At 40.1% G+C, this 22,680-nt stretch overlaps 1 protein-coding gene across 1 annotated transcript; it reads left to right on the top strand.

Annotated features, from left to right (window-relative positions):
• Positions 1-12,852: 12,852 nt before the first annotated feature.
• c19h1orf216 (chromosome 19 C1orf216 homolog) lies at positions 12,853-14,154 on the top strand (the record flags this gene model as incomplete). Its single annotated transcript, XM_083899463.1, has 1 exon — positions 12,853-14,154. One exon carries the CDS (start codon positions 12,853-12,855, stop codon positions 13,984-13,986), a length of 1,134 nt encoding a protein of 377 aa, XP_083755589.1. The 3' UTR covers positions 13,987-14,154.
• Positions 14,155-22,680: the final 8,526 nt, after the last annotated feature.

The raw sequence follows: 22,680 nt of genomic DNA, 5'->3' as shown, positions 1-22,680 counted from the left end.
CCTTCATCTCTTTCTCTCTCTCCCTAAAAAGAAAACAAAAAAAACTCTAATCCAAGTTACGAAAGACGACTGCAGAGGGACACAGATAGAGAGAGATAGAGTGAACTCAGAGGAGTGAAGGTCATCTGCGAGGCCTCCTGAGGGAACACAAGATTATTGTAGGCTAATTTTGACACCATTTGACAAACACACACACACAAAAAAAATGAGTTTATGAAAAAAAAAAAAAAAAAGGGAGCATGACTTACCTTGTGCATAATAAGACCTTGTCTGAATGGTACACGGCCTCAAGCACTCTGACCCATTTCCCTCAGTTCAGCTCCACATCTGCTCCAGCACCAGTCTCGGCTGTGACAGTGGCCAAGGGCGGCCAATGGCCCCCGTGGGGCCACTCTGTCAGATCCTTGGTGCTGAGATGCACGGAGACTGTAAGAGAGAGAGAGCGGGAGAAAGCCTGCTGGACGTTGAGCTCACAGCCAGCGAACTTACAAAAAAATAACAACCAGCCAAATCAGCCAAGACGTGCTACATTCAGGGTGGAGGGAGGGGAGGGGGGGGGGGTCGCTTTACACACTAATTATACGCTTTTATTTTAGCCGTAGATGTGAACAGACACACAGTGCATACATCATGACACCAACACATCCTTGGGTGCAACAGCTCAAGTATCACTTCAATTATTCCACTCTCTTTTTGCCTCCTCTCCGCCTCACAATCTGACTAAAGTCAGATCTGTGTCCTCTAGATATTTAGGAGCTGGGACTCGATGCCAAAACATGTAACCTTCCTCTTCTTTCAAGTGGGGAGTGAATGGGGGAGTGGGGGATGGGGGGATAGTGGGCCCTCGAACTTTGAGCTTGAAGGATAAAGCTGTAGTACGTAACTTTTTTTGTCGTTGTTGCTGGTGTTATTATTCTGCCTCTGTTCGGTCTTTGTGAACATAAATAATGTGGAATTCTTCATCTGAAAAGAAAAGTTAAACTACCAGGCCTGACTGAGGCTGGCTTTACACAGCAACGCTCCCGGGTGAAACCGACAACATATTTTATCAGATGTGCCTTTCGTTTAGACGGCGACAACGTTTTTGGGGTTTAAAAACGCAAAAAAAATGAACCCACCCCCCAGAGTGGAAGCTGTCGCGTTCCCATCTAAAGGGTTGAAAACGCAAAAGTGTTCTCTGAGCTGCTCACACTGGCTATCCTCATGTCCTGTGTGTTCAGATCGTTGTTGTGTAAAGCCAGCCTGAGGGAGCGTTTGAGTGTATACAGCTCGAGCGCGGGCTTGACAGGGACAAGAAGCCTTTATCGCATAAAAGTGTCTACCAGGTTTTTTCTGCTGTAGAATTCACCTCTGACACTTTTCATGGACGGTTCTTCAGTGATGCTGTTGTCACTCATAGTACGTAATACATAATAATGTGGTTCACTTGAATGTCGCCGGGCGACACAAGATCTAAACACTGATATGCTGGCAAATACAGAGAGTCTTGCAGAGCTGAGTTTCAATTCAACATTTGACAATGGTTTGAATGTAACTGAAAATTATCTATATCAAAAATATATGCGTTCAAAAAGTTACGTGCTACAGCTTTAATAGCCCTTGACGGAAAAAAACATGAATGTTCATTTTTCTTGAACAAAATTGATATGAACCGTCATATCTATGACTGGATAAGTGAGAAGAGAACAATGTTTGTTTCACTAAAGTCAGACCGGCTGAATATAGAATAGGACCTAAAAGTTACACACGGCAAAGTTATGAAATCCAGTTAGAAGTGGGTATAGTGCTGATGCAGAGACATAGAACTAAAAAGCCGAATTAGCGTGTTACTCTCCCAACTTGCGAAGACATTACTCCTATTAAATTCCAATTAGGACTGATCGCTTATCTTCTTGACCCTGCAAAGAGCCTTAGGATTTGAAATCAAGTCTTTATCTCGGTTAATTGCGTTGTAATGGCTCAAAAGTAATGATGGATGCAACCACACGTCAAAATCCATCAATCCTTCATACATATTGGGGCCTTTTTAAATTTTACAGAAATTCAGCTTTTATTTTGGGATGTTTCTTTCTTAAAAAAAAGAAAAAAAAAGACATCCCAAAATACTATCCTGGTGACACAGTTAAAATGTTAACATTGCTGTTACATTAGGACCAGGCCCCGTCCACCCTGCAGGTACAACAGCTCGCAGTAGGGAAGGGGCCCCAGCATGGGGTTCATTCCAGACCGTCCTCACACTGGCCCCTAATGATGTGTAATGGGGCCTCCTGCGACCACGCATAACCCCGGGACCTCCTCTTAATCACCATGGCTACTAATGAGATGGAGACATGAAAGGGCTCGTTAGAAGAAGCTCCCTCTAATGCCGGCCTATTATTAGCCACTTGCCAAATCATTAGTCTCTAAACTGCGATTATGCATCAAAACCTGCAAGAAAAAGTGAAATGAAAGAGTCAAAGGAGTCTCAAAGAGAGAGAGAGACAGAGAGAGAGAGAGGACAATTGGTGGACAAGTGAAGCATTTAACTTCACAGGACAGTGAGGTGTTATCAGTTTAAGTGGATTAAATTGTTTAAACTTAAGCCAATTCCAATTCCTATCTTAACCCTCAATCTTAACCCTCAAGCTCAGCCCTTAATCTTAACTGGCCCTCAAAACCAAGTGTTGAGGGTTATTTTGTCACTTAGAAATGGGACACCCCTTAAATGCAGAAACGTCTTCAGACTGTGGGGGGCAGAATAACGTGAAAGCTGCGTCCAGTCTGTCAACTCCAAAAAAGAAGAAGAACACATTTACATCACGATTATTTATTACGATCCGTTTGTCAGTCAAGTTATTAGGTTGTCAGTTAGTTATAAGATGATACTCATACAAATACCACAACCACGGACATTTTCAGCTGACAGTTACCACACACCACGGCTTATTGAAAAGTAAACCATAGCAAACCATCGCTTGTCCACACCGCTATTGACAAAAAAATAAATGTTGCAACAATGACGTCAGTAATCCATAATATGGGCCTAAACTAAGATAATACAATGGTTTTCATCATTTTTATATCTCTATTGACAAAGAAAATTTGTATCGCACTCGTTTCGCTGCTTTCGACGCCATCTTTGTTATGTGAAAACATGCAATGCATTCTGGGTAGCCCTTGCTCCCAAGGGTGGTCTCGGAAAATCTCAATATTGAGGGCGATACAGCCCTTAAACTTGCCCCTCAACTTAATTTTTCTGAGAATCGGGACAGCACTTGCACTAGAGGGAGCGCACATTTTTGAGATTGAGGGTTAAGCAAGGAATTGGAATTCACCCTAAATCCACAAAAGTTTGGATGTTGTGGAACAGATGAAGTTGAGACACACAAACGCAGTACTCAAATCAACAAGATTTAATAATCTTCAGCTTTCTTTGTTGACCTCCCCGAAATCCAGACACACTAATGACAGCAGAAACGTATTTGCACTAAAACCACCATCTGTTCAGTTTAATGTGGATCAATGATAAACAGTGTAGCCACAAATAGTTGCTTTTGTAGCCAGAGAGGTTATGGTTACTATTCTAATAATGGAGCCAGTAAAAATTATGTCTTTTGGCAGCTGTATAGCCTTCTATTTAAGTCAAGATCATAAAACTATCTTATGAAGAGGTTTAATCAGCTTTGACATAGTGAATCACATTTCATACATCATGTGATTTCCAATGCAATATAACACCCCCTCACCCCCTCCCTTCCCTGAGCACTACGGTATCCTCAGCCGGTCAAATGTCGTCCTCGTCGTCTTTCTCCGTGGTGCGGGCGTACGGTCAGGGTTCTGGTGTTACTTTATCTGCTGTAAAATACGTGTGGTCTTTCATTCTAAACGCGTAAAAAGATCCGCTCTCAGCCTCGTCTCGGCGCTCGATTTGTTTTCTCGGGTTTGTCTATACAGGCTCCCGTAGAAACATTGGGTCGTGGCAATGCAACAGCGGCCCGCGACCATGTTATTTTACATGACTTTTTGAAACACTACGAAAATGAAACAAAAACTATTATACAGCGACTAGACAATGCAGTTGCACATAATATGTATACAAAAGTGGATTTTGGGTCATATAAACCCATAAATACTACGCAGTGTCCCTTTAATTGTTAAAAAAAACAAAACAATAGCCTTAAAACAATTTGTAATTTCTAATATGAATTTTCATTTGTATGGAGGCATAGAACTGCCACAGTAAAGAAACAAATATCTAAGCCTTTTCTTGTTATAATGAGAATGTTTCTTGTTGAACAATTTAAAAATAAACTTTTTTATTTCTGAAGTTACAGCGATATCTTGCAAGTTTATATATATTTATATATGTATATATATAAACTTGCAATTAAACTTCAATATTTTTCACCTGGCTGGAAAAAGCAAAATATTGCATAACCTAATAGGGAAAAGCTGAGTTTGTTCTCAATTCTCACCTTCACTCTAATTTACCACGCTCATAGTGTTAGTAGTGAATGTCGACTGGTGTTCAAGGTTCATCTTTATTCATTCATAATTGTGTGGGTTTTTTTTTTATAATTGAAAATTAAGAACTGTAGTGTTTTTGTCCTGCTAGAAGCAGCAGGCCATCCGGTTATTTTATTCATTTTTTATTTCATATTGAATTTCATTTCTGCATTTAACCCATTCTTATTACTTACCAGCAGTGAGCACACACACGTCGGACAGCACTTATCTGCACCTGTGGAGCAAAGCTCAGGGGCAAGGTATCCAATCATCCCAGTCCTTGGTTGTTCCCAGGATTTGTACTGGTGTCCTTCTGGTTACAACCCCAATTCATTTCCTCATCGGCCACGTGAAAGGCATTGTAAGAATTGTAACTGGATGGTTGATGGTTCAAATCCCTGGAGTGCCTCTGAGCAAGGCACCCAATCCCCTCCTCACTTATTGCTCCCCGGATGCTGCCCTATGCCTGGCTTGTGTGTGTGTGTGTGTGTGTGTGTGTGTGTGTGTGTGTGTGTGTGTGTGTGTGTGTGTGTGTGTGTGTGTGTGTGTGTGTGTGTGTGTGTGTGTTCATTACTGGTGTGCAATAAGTGTTGGTTAAATTCACTATCACTTATTGGTGTGTGTGCAAATATTTCTGATTAAAATTCGAAAAAATTAACTGTTTTTATCCAATGGAAGCATGCAGGTCCCCTCCCAGGTCTGCCATGTTGTGCCACCATGTAGTATAAGCCAGAATGAACAAATCTAACATGGCTCAAGGGGGAGCTTTTGTATGTTACCTGCAGGCCACTGTAGTTCCTCATTTGGATGGAGAACATAAAGCTATTTAGATGGTGGCAATATGTAATTCCGCCTCCTGGATATCGTTAAATACCACACACTGATCAATTAAAACAGTGTTTCTCAATCCTGGGCTCACTGTCCTGCATGTTCTAGATCACGTGTCAAACTCAAGGCCCGGGGACCAGATGTGGCCCGCCACGTCATTTTATGTGGCACCGCGAGTGATTAATTGGTCTTAAAAATCTGTGTTAAAATAGGTCTATGCTGCTTTAAGGCGTGCGTTGACCATAAACTACATTTCCCACAATGCATGTCGATTGCGTTACCCGCAAAGTGACGGCACCGCCACTAGATCGCAGTGTATCATTGTATATGCATCATGCGACAAGTGAAATTGACTAAGTAATAAATACATAAAGTTATTTATCAATATTTTAGGGAGTAGTTACCTTTATTTTACATTATATTTGGTTACATTTAGTTAAATTTTTTCTGTATGACAGTTACATCTGGCCCTTTGAGGGTAACCATTATGCTGATGTGGCCCTCAGTGAAAATGAGTTTGACACCCCTGTTCTAGATGTTTCCCTGCTCCAACACGCCTGATTCAAATGAATGGGTCATTATCAGGCTTTAGCAGAGCTCGATGACAAGCTGAATATTTGAATCAGGCGTGTTGGAGCAGAGAAAGGTCTAGAACATGCAGGACAGTGAAAGATCGGGATTGAGAAACACAGAATTAAAGAGCTTTATTACATCACCATGTCATCGTCTGCAGAACCTTTAATTACAATGATCAGAACACAAGGATAAAGGATTGAGTATTTCCATACATAGCATATTATTTATATACATACAACAGCAAGACCCCAAATAAGCAACTTACAAAATGAAGCATTCCATAAATTATCTATATAGGATAATCAATATAATAATAGTAACATTTTAATGGTTACGTAAAAGGTTAAACTGAAACATGTATCAATGCATAATCTAAACTGGTAACGTGCAATATTAACGGACAATGTGTAATAATAAACAATGCCAGCTACACTGCACATTATACAGGATAATGTGCAGTTCTCTGTGTCACTTCATATTACTGCTGCTTTACCTTATTATATGCTTTATATCTATTTGTGGCTGCACATTATGGTTGTGTGTTTTACGTGTTACATCACTACAGATGGAATTTAGCCCATGGCTACAATCTGACACCTTTACATGTGTTTTATCATTAATGTGTGTTGTCCCTCTTTTTAAAATAGATACAGTTAGGTCCATAAATATTAGGACATCGACACAATTCTCTTCTTTTTGGCTCTATGCACCACTGCAGCGGATTTGAAATGAAACGAACAAGACGTGCTTTAACTGCACACTTTCAGCTTTAATTTGAGGGCATTTACATTCAAATCAGGCTAATGGTGTGGGAATTACAACACTTTTTATATGTGCATCCGACTATTTAGGGGACCAAAAGTAATGGGACAATTGACTTAAAAGCTATTACATGGACAGGTGTGGGCTATTCCCTCATTACCCCCATCTTCAGTTAAGCAGGTAAAAGTTCTGGAGTTGATTCCAGGAGTGACATTTGCATTTGGAATCTGTTTCTCCTTGAGCAAGCCATCATTAGGCTGAAAAATCAAAACAAACCCATCAGAGAAACAGCAAAAACATTAGGTGTGGCCAAATCAACTGTTTGGAACATTCTTAAAAAGAAAGAATGTACCAGTGCGCTCAGCAACACAGAAAACCACTGTGGTGGACGACAGAAGAATTCTTTCCCTGGTGAAGAAAAACCTCTTCATAACAGTTGGCCAGATCAGAAACACTCTCCAGGAGGTAGGTGTTTGTGTTTCAAAGTCAACAATCAAAAGAAGACTTCACCAGAGTGAATACAGAGGGTTCACCACAAGATGTAAACCATTGGTGAGCCTCAAAAACAGGAAGACAAGATTAGAATTTGCCAAACAACACCTAAAAAAGCTGTTATAATTCTGGAAGAACATCCTCTGGACAGATGAGACCAAGATCAACTTGTACCACAGTGATGGGAAGAGAAGAGTGTGGAGAAGGAAAGGAACTGCTCATGATCCACAACATACCACCTCATCAGTGAAGCATGGTGGTGGTAGTGTCATGGTGTGGACATGTATGGCTGCCAATGGAACTGGTTCCCTTGTATTTATTGATGCTCTAACTGCTGACAAAAGCAGCAGGATGAATTCTGAAGTCCAACAATATTATCTGCTCATATTCAGCCAAATGCTTCAGAACTCATTGGACGGCGCTTCACAGTGCAGATGGACAATGACCCAAAGCATACTGCAAAAGCAACCAAAGAGTTTTTTAAGGCAACTAAGTGGAATGTTATGCAATGGCCAAGTCAATCACCTGATCTCACTCTGATTGAGCATGCATTTCACTTGCTGGAGACCAAACTGAAGGGAAAATGCCCCAAGAACAAGCAGGAACTGAAGACCATGTCAGTAGAGGCCTCACAGAGCATCACCAGGGATGAAACCCAGTGTCTGGTGATGTCTGTGCCTTCCAGACTTCAGACTAATGGAATAAGTAAATACCCTCAAATTAAAGCTGAAAGTGTTCAGTTAAAGCACATCGTGTTCGTTTAATTTCAAATCCATTGTAGTGGTGTATAGAGCCAAAAAGAAGATAATTGTGTTGATGTCCCAATATTTATGGACCTAACTGTACTTTTTTTTTTTTTTTTTTTTTTTTTTTTTTTTTTTAATGCTGTAATACCTTAATGACCCACCAGAGGGCCACAACCCACACTTTGGGAATAATCAAGACCAGAGACCTCACTCTGAGTTATACTGTATATGAACACTAAAGCTCCTCAACTCATAAACCTAACATAAATAAATGAATCAAGTGGAGAATGATTATGTAACTTCATATTATTACATCGTAAAATAATACATGTTGTGCTGAAATATCACATGTATGGATCAGGTATAGTTAATAGTCTGATGTACAGTTATGTAAATGCTCTTCACTGTTCTGTTCTTCTTGGGTGTCATTAACCATTGAAGTGTACACACACACACACACACACACACACACACACACACACACACACACACACACAGCCTGTGTGGACACATTATATAAGTGTTCTGCAGACTTTTGCCACAGGCTGAATCTAAACAATTAAACATACAATACAATGCAGTGTGTTATCATGTGGCTGCTGCGGTCCACACACACACACACACACACACACATTCTTGTACTTGCCGCATACTGAAGACCAGCATTTCCACTTCATAAATCAATACAATTACAAATATGTACTTCATGAATGACATCTATAAAAAACTACTGGGTGCAGTACCAAAAAATGTCTGCAGGTGGTACCGGATTTTTGTACCAAATTGAGGACCAATGTTAAAAAACGTAAACAATAACAGTATAGATTGTTTACAAACTAAGGAAGTGATTCCAATGAAAACAAAGTGAGGACCGGCCAAAATGTCCTCACTTCGTAAAAATGACCTCACTTTGTTGGTTAAAAACCCTCACTGGTCCTCAGTATGCCACAAGTACAAGAACACACACACACACATTTTCAACACTTTGTTTCACCCCCGTGTGAAACCTCTAAAGACAAGACATGTTCTATTGATATGCAGTGTCAACTCACACTAGTTAGTTTTTCATTGGCAGATTAGTTGGTAAAAACTGTCAAACAATCTCCAAAAACAAGACTATGAATGACAGAGCAAGAGAGAGTTAGGAATATGACGTCATTGTTTTCCTAAAGTATTGTATTCGCTGTTTTCTCAAGTGTTTTGAGATTTCCTTACTCTGGGAGGCGTATTCAAAAAATATGGTTTCAGTTCCTAAAAATGCATCTCCTTTTGGACAGAAGAAAGTATTCTTCACCTAAACCTATAAAGACTTGGGCCGGTCCTGTCTAATCCAGGAAATAAGTCATTCTTAAAATAATCATTAACTGTTGTACACAGTATGTCATAAACTGTATACAGCAGTGATTGTTTCAGCTGCGGATGTCCTCACATTGTTTCTCCTCATCCTCCTCATTTCTCCCGCTTCCTGCAGTCCCAGCCAGTTTAGGAAGTGTTACTCAGACAGTCCTTTAATTTTTCCTCCCTAGAAGTACAGTGACAGTGAGTGGATGGTGGGAGGAGGAGGAGGAGGAGGAGGAGGGGGAGGAGAGAGAGGAAGATAAACATCACATAGGAGGAGGAGGGGAAACACTGGGAGGGCGCAGCGTCCACTGATTTTTTTCCTCCACCACTGAGCAATAAAGTCTGCCGCGAAAAAAGGTAAGAATGATCCAAAAGCTCATGCAAATGTATTCCCATGTGTGTGTGTGTGTGTGTAAAAGCAGATGAAAGGCAGGATCTGCTGCATGAGGTTGTTGTTTTTTACTGAGGAGAGAGAGAGAGAGCAGACAGCACTGATATGGGGTGAGCTTTACATAACGTGACTGAAACGCAAATATTCAAATATTTAGCATTTTTCTCTCTGCCATTTTATTGATTTTTTTTTTTTTTTTACCATTTTAGAAGAAATGTGGAATCACTTCTCGGGTTGTGAATGGATGAGGATGTAACACGGTTTCATTCCTGTTATTTATTTATTATATTTCCAGGGCAGCTTCCTCTGCAGAGCTGCTGTGAAACATGCGGCGCCATTGATTTTTGTTGTTTTGCTTTTTTTCCCCACGCAAATACACTCAGCACAAGGACGAATCGAGTATAATTGTTGTATTTTTTACATCTTGATTTATTTCATTTTCGCCTGGTTACACCTTCACTGACACACACACACAGACGGAATGCGCCTTTTTCTGGTGACAGTATCGACCAAATCGCGTTGATACATTCTACCCAAAACGGACATATTTATATTACACGAAGGATGATTATGTTTTTCTTTTTTTTTTGTTATATCTCTCTATGATGTTTTTGTGTGCCCGCTGCGTGCGCGCGCGCTCCCGAGCCCCAGAGTCGCTGTCCTCCAGCACCAAGTGGGCGCGCGTGCACTGGGCAGGAAAGGGGGGAGGGGGGAGAGACTGATTGACAGCAGCCTGAAGTCAGGATTAGAGAGATTTCCATTCTGAGCAGACATGTAAATGTTTGATGTTAATAGAAGTGGAGTGAACACACCAGCCTGTAGGTATAGACATACGTGTGTGTGTGTGACCTTGTCAGGACCAGGACTCCTCCAAAAACCTGGTCCTAATGAGGGAGAACTTCATTTGTGAGCAACTGGTTAAATTTAGAGCTCAGATTTTAATCTTTGGTTAGGTTTAAGATTAGGGATGAGAATCAGAATCAATGTATCGGATATTGAACAGATACAAATATAAAATCCGATACGATCCAAAAGTGCATAAACTGTAAAAATGTCAATTTAAAAAAAGCAAAAGCATTTTTTGCTGTTATGTTTGGGCTGTTTATTTCTTCTTTTGAGGAGAACAATATTTGTTGTTACACATTTGAAAAAGTATGTCTTTGGAATGACTCAGCACAAATGAATTAACAGCTTCATAGTTAATAAATGGTCTAAAATGACTGCATAGGACTAGTATCAGTAGATATTAGAGTTTGTCAGGGTATCCGTGTGGTCTTAAAAAGTCTTAAATCCAATCATTTGAATTTAAAGGGACACTGCGTAGTATTTATGGGTTTATATGACCCCAAAAACCACTTTTGTATACATATTATGTGCTCCTGCATTGTCTAGTCGATGTATAGTAGTTTTTGTTTCATTTTCGTAGTGTTTTTAAAAAGTCATGTAAAATAACATGGTCGCGGGCCGCTGTTGCATTGCCACGACGCCATGTTTCTACGGGAGCCTGTATAGACAAACCCGAGAGAACAAAACGAGTGCCGAGACTAGGCTGAGAGCGGATCTTTTTACGCGTTTAGAATGGAGGAGCACACGTATTTTACAGCGGATAAAGGAACACCAGTACCTGACCGTACGCCCGCACCACGGAGAAAGACGACGAGGACGACATTTGACCGGCTGAGGATACCGTAGCGCTCAGGGAAGGGAGGGGGTGAGCAGAGGAGCAGTTCATTGTTGTAAATTTCAGCCTCTCCACACTATAAACTACTTACTTCATCTTTAAATTCTCATAAAATCTCATAAAAGGTCTTAAATACAATTTTGAAAGGTCTTAAAAATGTATTAACGTGACTTTTATTTAAAATATGCATAAACTTCAGTCTCGCTTTGAAATGTTTCTATTTTTGAGGATGCTGATAACATAACTACAACATGGAACTAAAGTAGGCCACCTGTGCTGCCCAGTGAGAATTTATCGAGCACCACTAGCTAGTGTGCCGTGCGCGCGCCGCGGTGTGTTTCAGCCTAGCATAGCAGAGGAGAAAACTTAATGAAAGCCCACAGCTAAGCTGAATTGCAAGTTCCACGATTTGTGGCTCCAATTTTCCTTCATGTCTTTTGTACTTTTTTGCCAGTATGGATTTGAAATGGGTCTTAAATTGTATTCATTATGGTCTTAAAAAAGTCTTCAAAAGTCTACAATTTGACTTGTTGAAACCTGCAGAGACCCTGTGTGATATCGTCCCATCCCTAGCCATTAACTGGTTATGGTTAAGGTTAAAGATAATGCTTTGTTTAGGCTGTCCAGATGCAATGTCCTATGCAAAGCCTTGTGTGCTTTATATTGTTCACATATTGAGTTTTTTTTCTCTCAGATTCACTCAAAACTTCATATTCTTTAAGTCACTGTTGAGCTGTTTTGGCTTTTAGACGCTGCTGTTTACATATTTAACATATCTCATGTACAGCTGCTGATGTTGACTCATGCTTGTAAACAGCTCCCAGAGCCGGGAGTTAAACTTACTTCAGATATCCGTCACAGTGAACGCGATGTTTGCTTTATTTATAGCTGCCAAAGTCGGTTTTATCACACCAAGCAGCTGAAAGCCTGACTTGTCTTTAAAGAATTTAACTCGTGAACTTCTTGGAATTGAAGACTGCCGATTTTATGGTGATCATACAAGCTGTGTTTTGTGTCTTAAGTGGAGATGATAAGACGAGATGAATAACTGGAGAGTCTATGGGGTCTGTTTACACCATAATAAGGTTGGTGTTTGTGTCACTGACATTGGACTTTACCGTTTTGCTTCTCTCTTTCTCGTGTTGAATGCTGAAAAAATGCCAATGAAAATGACTTTGAAATCTTACAATTTAAAGTAAGTGAGAGGTTAGTTTGAAATAAAGTAAGCTGAAGTTGTGTTCATACAACTTTCCTACATAGTTTGAATGAACTGAATTCATGTGGGTGTTACCAATTATATAGTTTTTTGTTTTTAAATTGTGTCCATTTTGTTCTTTCAGTGTGACAATTATACACTCCTTCATGTGAAAAATTAAAATTCACTATTTATTGTGCTTGAAATTGTCTCTATATGTTCATTGTTTTTGTTGTTTTAATATGGATGTAAACATTTGCCTGTCGAAAAGAAATAAAACTGAATTTATGAATTTAAAAAATGTCAAAGATGCAACTGATATAATGAGCAAACATGATGTATTTTGTTGACAAACATGTCTCGTCTCGCTGTTCGTTTCAGTGACGCACAGTCGAGGTCAGCCATGCTGCACCATCAGGACCAGCCTCGTAACTACGGAGGCCAGGGAGGCACAAACGACACATCTTCCTCCTCGCTTCGAAACAGGAAGTGTGACAAAGACGGCAACTTCAACTTCCTGCCAGGTAAAGATGAAGAAGACTTCACGGGTAGTGGAGGAGGAGATGAGAACCGAAACCAGGTGCGCCCGCGTAGTTTGGGCCCGTTGGGTCGCGACCCTCCAAACTCCTTGCCGTTGTCTGGATATCACAACTCCAGTGTGTCGCTACGGCCCAGAATGCCCTGCTGGAGTCCACTGGAGCCCCTGCCCGAGATCGAGAGTGTGGAGGATGGGTTCGGTCGGGTTCCCCCAGATGGAGCAGAAGAAGGGAGGATGGAGGAAGAGGAGGGAGGGATGATGAGGAGACTGAGTGAGATGAAGCAGCGGGAGAAGAAACAGCTGCAGATGAAGAAAGGTAGCATGGTGTTCAGCAGAAAAGAGGGAGAAGTTGACATCCTGAAGCTGGAAGATGATGACGAATGGGGAGACAGTGACTCTGGGTCTGAGGACAGCTACCAGTCTGGCAGCAGCATGTCCTCCCTTCACTTGGAGGGCACAGGAGACAGGGTGCTGATGGGAGGATGGGACCGCATCGGAGTGGGTGAACCAAAATTGAGCCCCCAAGATGACGACCAGTACTCAAACACCAGCAGGGAATGGGTCGCACGACAACAAAGCTTCAGTCAAAAGTCACTGGCTGGAAGCTTCCTGGGAGACCTCACAGAGGAGGGAGGAGGAGCAGGAGACAACGATGACCAGTCTTCAGACACAGACGTCGAAAAGTCAGAGCTGATGGACGCGGTGTGGACGCTGCGAGACCGTGAGCGATTCAAGGCCCAGGAGATGGAGAAGCACCAGGTGCAGCTGACCATGTACCGCCGCTTGGCGCTCATCCGCTGGGTGCGCACGCTACAGAGCCACGTCCAGGAGCAGCAGAACCGCCTGCAGTCCAGTTTCGACGTCATACTCACTCACAGAAAGGAGCTGTTGCGCATGGGCGCCGCCGCCGCCGTGGCAAACGCCACTCCTCCCACTGCTGTCGGACAATGATGAACAGAGAGAGAAGGGTGCGGACTGGAAGACAGGAAGTTATTAAAACAGCATTTTTACTCTGCTTTGACTCTTACCTGAAGACATTTTCCCTCAATAAAAACCCTCACCCCATCATCCTCTTTGCCACGTTAAAGATTCACAGTCATGTTGTCGATCGTTATAATGCAGAAACCTGAGTTTTTGTTGAATTTCTGTTTCGGTGCATCAACAAACATTAAAATTCACACGATGCTGTGTCCCTCATTTGAAAACAGGCTCTGTCAGGCAGTACTATCAGACCTGACTGAGGGGGTGTTAGTGTTTATACACCCGCAGCACAGTGGATGGGGACAAGAAGCATTTGCTGTTTTGAGCAGTAGAATTCACTTCTGAAAATTTTCATCGGCACCTTTTTGTGAAACAAATCACTTGTTATGTGTCACCAGGTGACACGGCATTTAAGATATTAATTGTAGAGATAAATGATCAGCACTGTATTAACTTCTTCTCAAAAAAGAGTAGAATATATTCTATTTAAAGTTATGGAAACATTAATGACTTTGTTGTTATGTTAATGTCATGTTTTAAACCAAAATGGTCCGTGTGCTTTTGCTGTCACTGCTTGCTAAGACATGAGTATAGAACACTTTAACTGTGCTAAAAGATGTATCGGTGTAACAGATGGTTTATAGATGCTGTATATATATATATATATATATATATATATATAAGATAAAGAATAAATAAAATTACCACACGCTTTAATATTGTGTTTTATGTTTAATGATGATGATGATCGATTATTTCACATCTGTCACTTTATCTTGGGGGAGTGCAGTGCTAGTAGCTCATTTCATTCTTTTTAAAGGTTGGATATGCAAGTATATGCGACATCTAGTGGCGAGATTGCAGATTGCGTCAGGTAACTAAATTGGCCTTCACATAGCAGAAAGGATGTTATTTGTTTGCGTAGTAAGCATACACTCCTTTACACCTGGCATTAAAATGTGAGTACAAGTGTAAATACACGTTACACAGATTGTTATCCGATCTGCCAAACCTCATAAGGAGGTGGTCAGAGACGCCTTTGTGACCTCGGCTCCACCCACAACAGCTATGAGTGGAAACATGTTGGTGGCTCTGAGCACAGCTAACATGAAAGCTATGCAGAAGAATAATATCCAGTTTTGAAGCCTTAAGATAGACTGCCACAGAGTCAGTTTTTGAAACCAGAAATTCACACCCGCAACTAGGTTGCTATGGGACTACACAAGCTGTCAATCACTCTGATGTCAATTCATATAGGTTTGCGTATCATCTATTTTCCTCTAAATGGAAACATAATTTACAAAATTTGCATCATGTTCGATTGAAGAAGAGTAAGGCCATTAACTCCCCAGGAAAATATTTACTGGGGATGTAAATCATTTTACCATAGTTCTTTTGGCAACCAGTGTTGTCGGCCAATAGTGGCTAACTACCAACCATCATGACCACACATATTTTTATATATAGTCTCTGCTTCGTCTTCAAAAAAGTGATATGCACGTCCTAACAGAGGAGTCTGGTGTATTTAGTGACAGCACTGCTGAAAGCTGGCGATCGTGAGCCAAATCACAACCCATTTATTGGTATTTCAGTTCAGTCCCTGTATCAGACAGAGTCTAAGCTTCGGTCATGCAGGAAGTACTGAACTAATCTTTTTAATTAACCGCGTCTAATGGTTCAGTTACACCCAAAACAACTGCTTTACAAGTCACTAGTTTGTGTCTCATGTTTAAAGAAGTCACCGCAGTTTCACACAGCCATGCTATGATGCTCAGCCTGTGTTGAGGAGGTATATACAGTAATAATGGAAAATGAACCAAACCGAGGAAAGGCATGTCAAGCCAGGACTATATAGTGGAAAAGCTCCAAAAGAAGAAGGGTAGAAGAAGAGTATGTGAGTAACAGGTATAGTAGCAGGTTAGTGGTGACAAAATAAGTCCTTAACAGTTTGTCATTTCCATGTGCTCACTACAATGCAGCAACCATGTTCCAGTTGAGGGGTCGGGAAAAATATATACAAGTGATTGAGTTCAGGGGGCGTTCCTTACCCATGACCTTGGAAATCAACATTTTTGACTACTAAAAAAATGAACTACTTTGAGCTATAAAATACTAAATCATTTTTAATTTTGAAGCAATTATACACTTAAACATGGTTAGTATATGTTCACTTTCTCCTAATAAATCCTGCTAGATTTCACAGAGTGGACCTGTAAAAGGGCAAGAACCCGTTGTGTTATCACAGACCAGCATGTTGGTTTCATTGAGCAGGTTAATCGTAGCTCCTTCAGTGCTGATAAAGGAAGACACTTTAAGGAAAGAAAGAAAGAAAGAAAGAAAGAAAGACATCCTCTGCAGCTGTGTACTTGCAGGACTGGAGCCTTCAGGGTAAATGACCTTTAAGCTCACAATTGCTTCTTTGTCAGCTGAACAAAGTTGGTATGTATCTGCTCATCACAAGGCGCTGTGTGTGTGTGTGTGTGTGTGTGTGTGTGTGATAGCCGTGTGAGGCTCAAGCGTCCTTTTTTCATGGGCATGGCTGCTGCTTCTGCTGCTGCCGCCGCCGCGGGCACTGAGACTTCATCTCACCTCTTATATATATATATGTGTGTGTGTGTGTGTTCAGAGAGATACCACAGCCACGCTGCCACCCTATAATCTCCAAATCCATGCGCTGAGTCGCGCTGGCTGGTGGGGGCCTTCTTCGTGCAGCAGGGGGCCCCGGGGAGCCTGCGAGTGCGCGCCCCGGGGCCCTGCAGGTCCAATCCGGCCGCAGCGAACAGACGCTGGTCCGGTGAAGAGCCAAACCCCGCGGCAAGTTGGAGATAATCCCCGGCCTTGAATGTGCATCCTAACTAATTCACGCCCGTTCATTTAAAAAGAAAGGGGCTTATCTGCTGTGTGTTGAACGCAGACATCACAGTTTTACTCGGAACATATTGATCCCTTGTTCTCTGGCTGTAGGTGAGTCAAAGCCGAGCGGATAACACGTTTTAACACCGGGATGGTGACTTGTAAGCAACGAGCAAAAACAGTGCACCTCTGAAAAGAAAAATGAGACAAACACGCCTTTGGTTGTGATTTAGTAAATAACCGAGGTGTGATTCCAGGGTCTAGAGGTGTGATTGATGCATACAGAATAATAATAATAAAAAAGCGTATGAAACATGGAGATAAATGAGGCCAAAAGATGTAACATAACACTTTTACAGGAAAACAGCTCTCATTTTTCTGCAACTTTGCCTCAGGAGAAAAGTGTCAGTGTTTCTGTTCATTACTTCAGCATGAAAATATCCCCAGCTGGTTTCCATTTTTAAATGTTCCCTGTTTACCGAATATGAAAATAAAAATATGAGTGTCTTTCTTTGTTAAAAAGGTGATAAAGGTGATACTTTGGTTACCGGGTTGTGAAATGCCTTGGTTTAATAACTGTCAGTGCACAGTGAACTCTGCATGAGTGGGTTTCCTCTCATATTATTCCCAGTGGTTGTTTAAATATTTAAACCTTTTATTTTTATGTATATTGCTCTTTTGCCCCAGTTAGGTTTAGTTTTACTTGCGCAGTTTCAATAAAGGCCTGTCTTTTTAAAAGAAATAGCTACAGAAACGCATTTACACGTGAATGAATCAGTTTATTTTCAATAATCTATAATAAAGTTGTTTTATTTTATATTTTACAAGAAATGAATGGGTCATGAGTACTATAAATAATAATAGAAACTGTATGTTAAAGGTGCCATATGTAAGAATGGGGCCAAAAACGGTTACTACATTCAAATTCAAAATACAGAGGTCATTTAGGTTTCGTTTTCTGACTCAACTGGCAACCCGTGGTTGTAGCTGAGACTCTACTGACTGCAATGATTGGTAGACGGCGGTAGGTGGCGCCACATGCCAAAACATGATTTCAAAACATAAACATGATTTGCAGTCTGCAAAATATTGTTTTTAATACAAATATTTTGGCTGTACTGTTGTTGTTGGTGAGTTCAGTTTGTTATTATTCCTGAGTCTCTGTGACATATTAGGAGGATTTTATTGCCAGTTGCTTTAGATTTATTACATAATGCACCTTTAATAACAGTTGTAGTGTTAGTTTTTAAATCAGTATCAAACTTCCTTGGGTGCAGAGAGCAGCAGCTGGACCCTGTGACACCCTCACACTGACATTTTATCTATTCAGAAAACAACAGTGAGCCCCAAACTTCTATGTTTCATGTCTCAACTGAAGGGTTTTATTGTAATGCTTGTATTCTATGGTTAATAACACAAACGCTATTGTTTTTATACTCACAGGCTTGTCATCAGAAGCCTCTCTAATAAAGGACGTTGTGGCTTTTGTATATGTGTTGTGGCTTGCATTTGTGTTGTGGCTTTTGTATTTGTGTTGTGGCTTTTGCATTTTTGTTGCAGCTTTTGCATTTGTGTTGTGGATTTTGCATTTGTGTTGTGGCTTTTGCATTTGTGTTGTGTCTTTTGCATTTGTGTTGTGGCTTTTGTATTTGTGTTGTGGCTTTTGCATTTGTGTTGTCGCTTTTGTATTTGTGTTGTGGCTTTTGCATTTGTGTTGTGGCTTTTGTATTTGTGTTGTGGCTTTTGTATTTGTGTTGTGGCGTTTGTATGTTGGCCTTACACCTCTGGGCCACTGTACAAACACACAATAAAGCCAGTTTAAATAAATGGGTGAAACAACATATCACAACCCCACACCTGCAGTATTATGCAGGGTTTCTCAATCCTGGCCATGAGGACCCACTGCCCTGGATGTTTAAGATGTTTCCCTGCTCCAACACACTGGATTCAAATGGTCAGCTCATCAGCAAACACCTGATAATGACCCATTTATTTGAGTCAGGTGTGTTGGAAACAGCAAAACATCTTAAACATGCAGGGCTGTTGGGCAACTACTCTGAGTTGATCAAACTCACTCAAATCAGCTGTTGTGGAACCCAAAACTCAGAGTTCCCTATCTCAGAGTAGATCAACTCAGGGTTAGATTGAGAGTTTGTTGAACCTGATTCGTGAAACGGGCCCTGCAGGTCATGTCCAGGTGAGACAGAGTGTCGGTGATGAATGAACATTTTAAAGTTGGGGCTGACTCAGCTGCTCCAAATCTGCTCCTCCTGGATCCAATCCTTAAACATAACAATAGAGAATCAGTATGGAGCAGCCTCTTCTGACTGTGGGTACATATTCAGCTTCTGTAAATGATTAACAATAGAGGAATGTGTGAGAGATAAAGAAATGATTTTTGATATACAATTTAGCAGAATTCCATGTCATTTTTTTTTGTTATTATTATGCCTTGTTCAGACCCCAGGCAGAGTATCTGATAAATAATCAACACGGGGGAATGTCTATTATGCTTAAGCTATACACATTAAAGCTTTATAATCTGAAGGATAACTGAAATAAGTCCAATGCTTGCATTTTTTACATATAGGCTATTTTATTTACTTTTTATAGTTGTCAAAATATTTGCTCCACAGAAACACTTTTTTACCCCTGTAAATGCATATGATGTGGTAATTGCCATTATATATATTTTGATGTACACATTTTAAATAAACACATCAAAACATATCATTGTTTCATAATAATGCATTGATATTGATGATAAAATTACAACAAAGTGGTTCATTTTCCGTTGCACAGACCTCCAACAACAACAGCATTAAACCATTAATTTATTCATACTTTTTCTATTCACTTTATTTCTTCACCAAACTTTTTTTTTTATAAAAAAAAAAAAATATTATTATTTTCCCATTTAAAATACACACTCTCTGACCGAGTGGACGCTTCAGTAAACAATGTCCACTAGGGGGAGACACGCCATCACAGACCAGTCTGGATCAGCCCATCACCTGTGATTGTTTTTGTGTTTTGACGCCAGGGGGCAACGGTGTGCATAAGAGTGGATTATCTAGCAGTGTGTGTGTGTGTGTGTGTGTGTGTGTGTGTGTGTGTGTGTGTGTGTGTGTGTGTGTGTGTGTGTGTGTGTGTGTGTGTGTTTAGTATTTATTTATTGGAGGGGGGGGGGAGGTATTGGTGTTGATGTTGGGGGGGACCTGGGATCCATGAATGTTCTCCACTGGAATAAGAAGACTGTGTTAAATAATGACATACAGTTCAACACAGAGGTCAGGGCCAAGAAAGGTGAGAGGTCACAGGACGACGAACAGGACAGAAAGTTTAATAACAGCACATTTACACAATATCAATTACGTTTGCTCAGGCGTCTAGTTGCTCTATAAATGTTCTCAAAGGAAAAAACAAAAAACAAAGAGGAAAGAAAAAGTGCTTACAGCAAGGACACATACAGTGGCGCCATGTGCTCAAGTGGTCGGAGGTCAAATGGTTTGGAAACATTGGTATAATGTAGTATTTAGCTTGTAGCATGTAGATTGTATTTTTAATCGTACTCACAGTTCCAATACTGCCAATATTTACTGTTTCCTGGGGGTTACACATGTTAAGAAAAAAAGTCCTCCGCTTTCTTATGTTTAATTAAAAACCATTATCTTTCATTTTCTGACAGAATCACAAACATTTTTGTTTCATAATTCAGTCTGTGCGTAAGTTATGAGAGTCAAAAAGTGCTTCAATCAATTTGATGAATTTTAAGAAAATTGTTATTTCCCCAACCTTTGAGTTAAAATTTTAACATTCATAAAATTAACTTTTAATTCATTTCTCAATCATCCACTAAATTTACCAATGTGAGAGATATGACTGTAAATGATGCACAAGTTTGCTCTGGTCCTGATTTATACTTTGATTTGGGTCAATTGTTTGTCATATTTAAAGGTGCCATATGTAAGAATGTGGCCAAAAACGGTTACTACATTCAAATTCAAAATACCGAGGTCTTTTAGGTTTCGTTTTCTGACTTAACTGCAACAAAAACATGATTTCAAAACATAAACATGATTTGCAGTCTGCAAAATATTGTTATTAATGCAAATATTTTGTCTGTACTGTTGTTGTTGGTGAGTTCAGTTTGTTATATGAACATTATTCCTGAGTCTCTGTGACATATTAGGAGGATTTGATGGCCAGTTGCTTTAGATTTATTACATAATGCACCTTTAAATTGTGGGTCTCCATAGAGAGTTTGTGAAACTATGGCTATAGGTTACCAATATATGTTCGGTCCACACCACTATAGTGTCTATAAAAGACGACAGTGCTGCGCAAAAACATTCAACTTCTGAATGATTTGACTGATTTAAAACACGAAAAAACTTTAATATTTTTCATTTCTGACAATATCATAACAAAGTTACGCGATCGTAAGTTTGTCGGGTAACTTTGCTCACTTTACTTTTCAACACTAAATATTTGACCCAGTTTTCCCACAAACACGTTGATGATTTGATGTTGTTATTGTCAGTAAGTAAAGTAAAAGCTACATTGATTTAATCAAGTAAAAGAATGAAACAAAGACTGGGACAAGGCAATGTGTGGTTTATAAAGAGCTAACATATTATTTCATTGTTGTGGAAAATTGCCTTTCTGTGTCAGATTGTAGGCATTTTTGGCAAAAGATAAATCCTTTGCATATATTCTAATAATCTCTGCAACAATAAAGGAAACTGGCCTTAATATTTTTGTTTGTTTAACTTAAAAAGCTAAAAAGCTGTCAAATTTACAAATGTACCTCCATGTCTTCCTCGAGACAAATCCGGCCTCTGTGGTTTTTATGTTCAGATGCTTTTGACATGAAAAAGTCTGGGCTTCAGCTGATGTGCGGAGCTCCTTATTTTTGAACAGAGAAATACATATATATACCCTATCATACACTCTCTCTCCCCTTCTTCCCTCTGCCTGATGTAGTGTGACAGTGTGTTCGCCCGCAGCACTCTGCTGGCGTGGAAACAATCAGCTTTGACAGAAAGGGGGTGGTGGGGAGGAAGGGAGGGACGGAGGGAGGGATAAAGGGAGAGGGTGGGGTGAGGAGGGGTGAGGGGGGGTGAAGGGGGGGGGGCGTTAAGGCTGCAGCCTGAGGCCTGAGTATGATGAACTGGATAGAAAGACCTGTCGTCAGAGGAGAAACAACACAGTACAGTATAGATAGATAGATAGATAGATAGATAGATAGATAGATAGATAGATAGATAGATAGATAGATAGATAGATAGATAGATAGATAGATAGATAGATAGATAGATATCAGTTGTTGTATCAGTTTGTATTCATGTAATAGTCAAGTTTTATATATAGTCATATTTTTAAAATTGATCCAATAAGAGTTTCCCTATCACCGTATACAAATATTAACTATGATTTTTGCACAGTTCTTGAGTGAAAACAACATATTTTGAAGATCAAATTGCAACTATTATATATTGTTGGTACTTTTGTTTTAACATGAATGAAGACAAAAATTGACGGATGCAGTTTACTTTTTATGGTTTCCATTTTCTGCTCTCTTCTTTATTCGTGCTCCTATTTGTAAATGTTGTATTTGCACTGATACAGTTGACAAGTAGGTACTATTTTGTCTAAACTCTTGCAGAATTACCAAAATTATCCTAATAGGTTATCTTTAAGATCAAATGAATGACCGAATGTGTCATATGTTTAATTTAAAGAGAATTAAACAGAAGGTAACTGTGCCAGTTATTTGCATTTCTCATTCATTTTAACTTTTTTTTTTTT

This window comes from Microchirus variegatus (assembly GCF_963457635.1).
Source record: "Microchirus variegatus genome assembly, chromosome: 13".
Classification (NCBI taxonomy): domain Eukaryota; kingdom Metazoa; phylum Chordata; class Actinopteri; order Pleuronectiformes; family Soleidae; genus Microchirus; species Microchirus variegatus.
The sequence above is the reverse complement of the archived record's forward strand: the minus strand, read 5'-3'. Positions and strand labels throughout refer to the sequence as shown.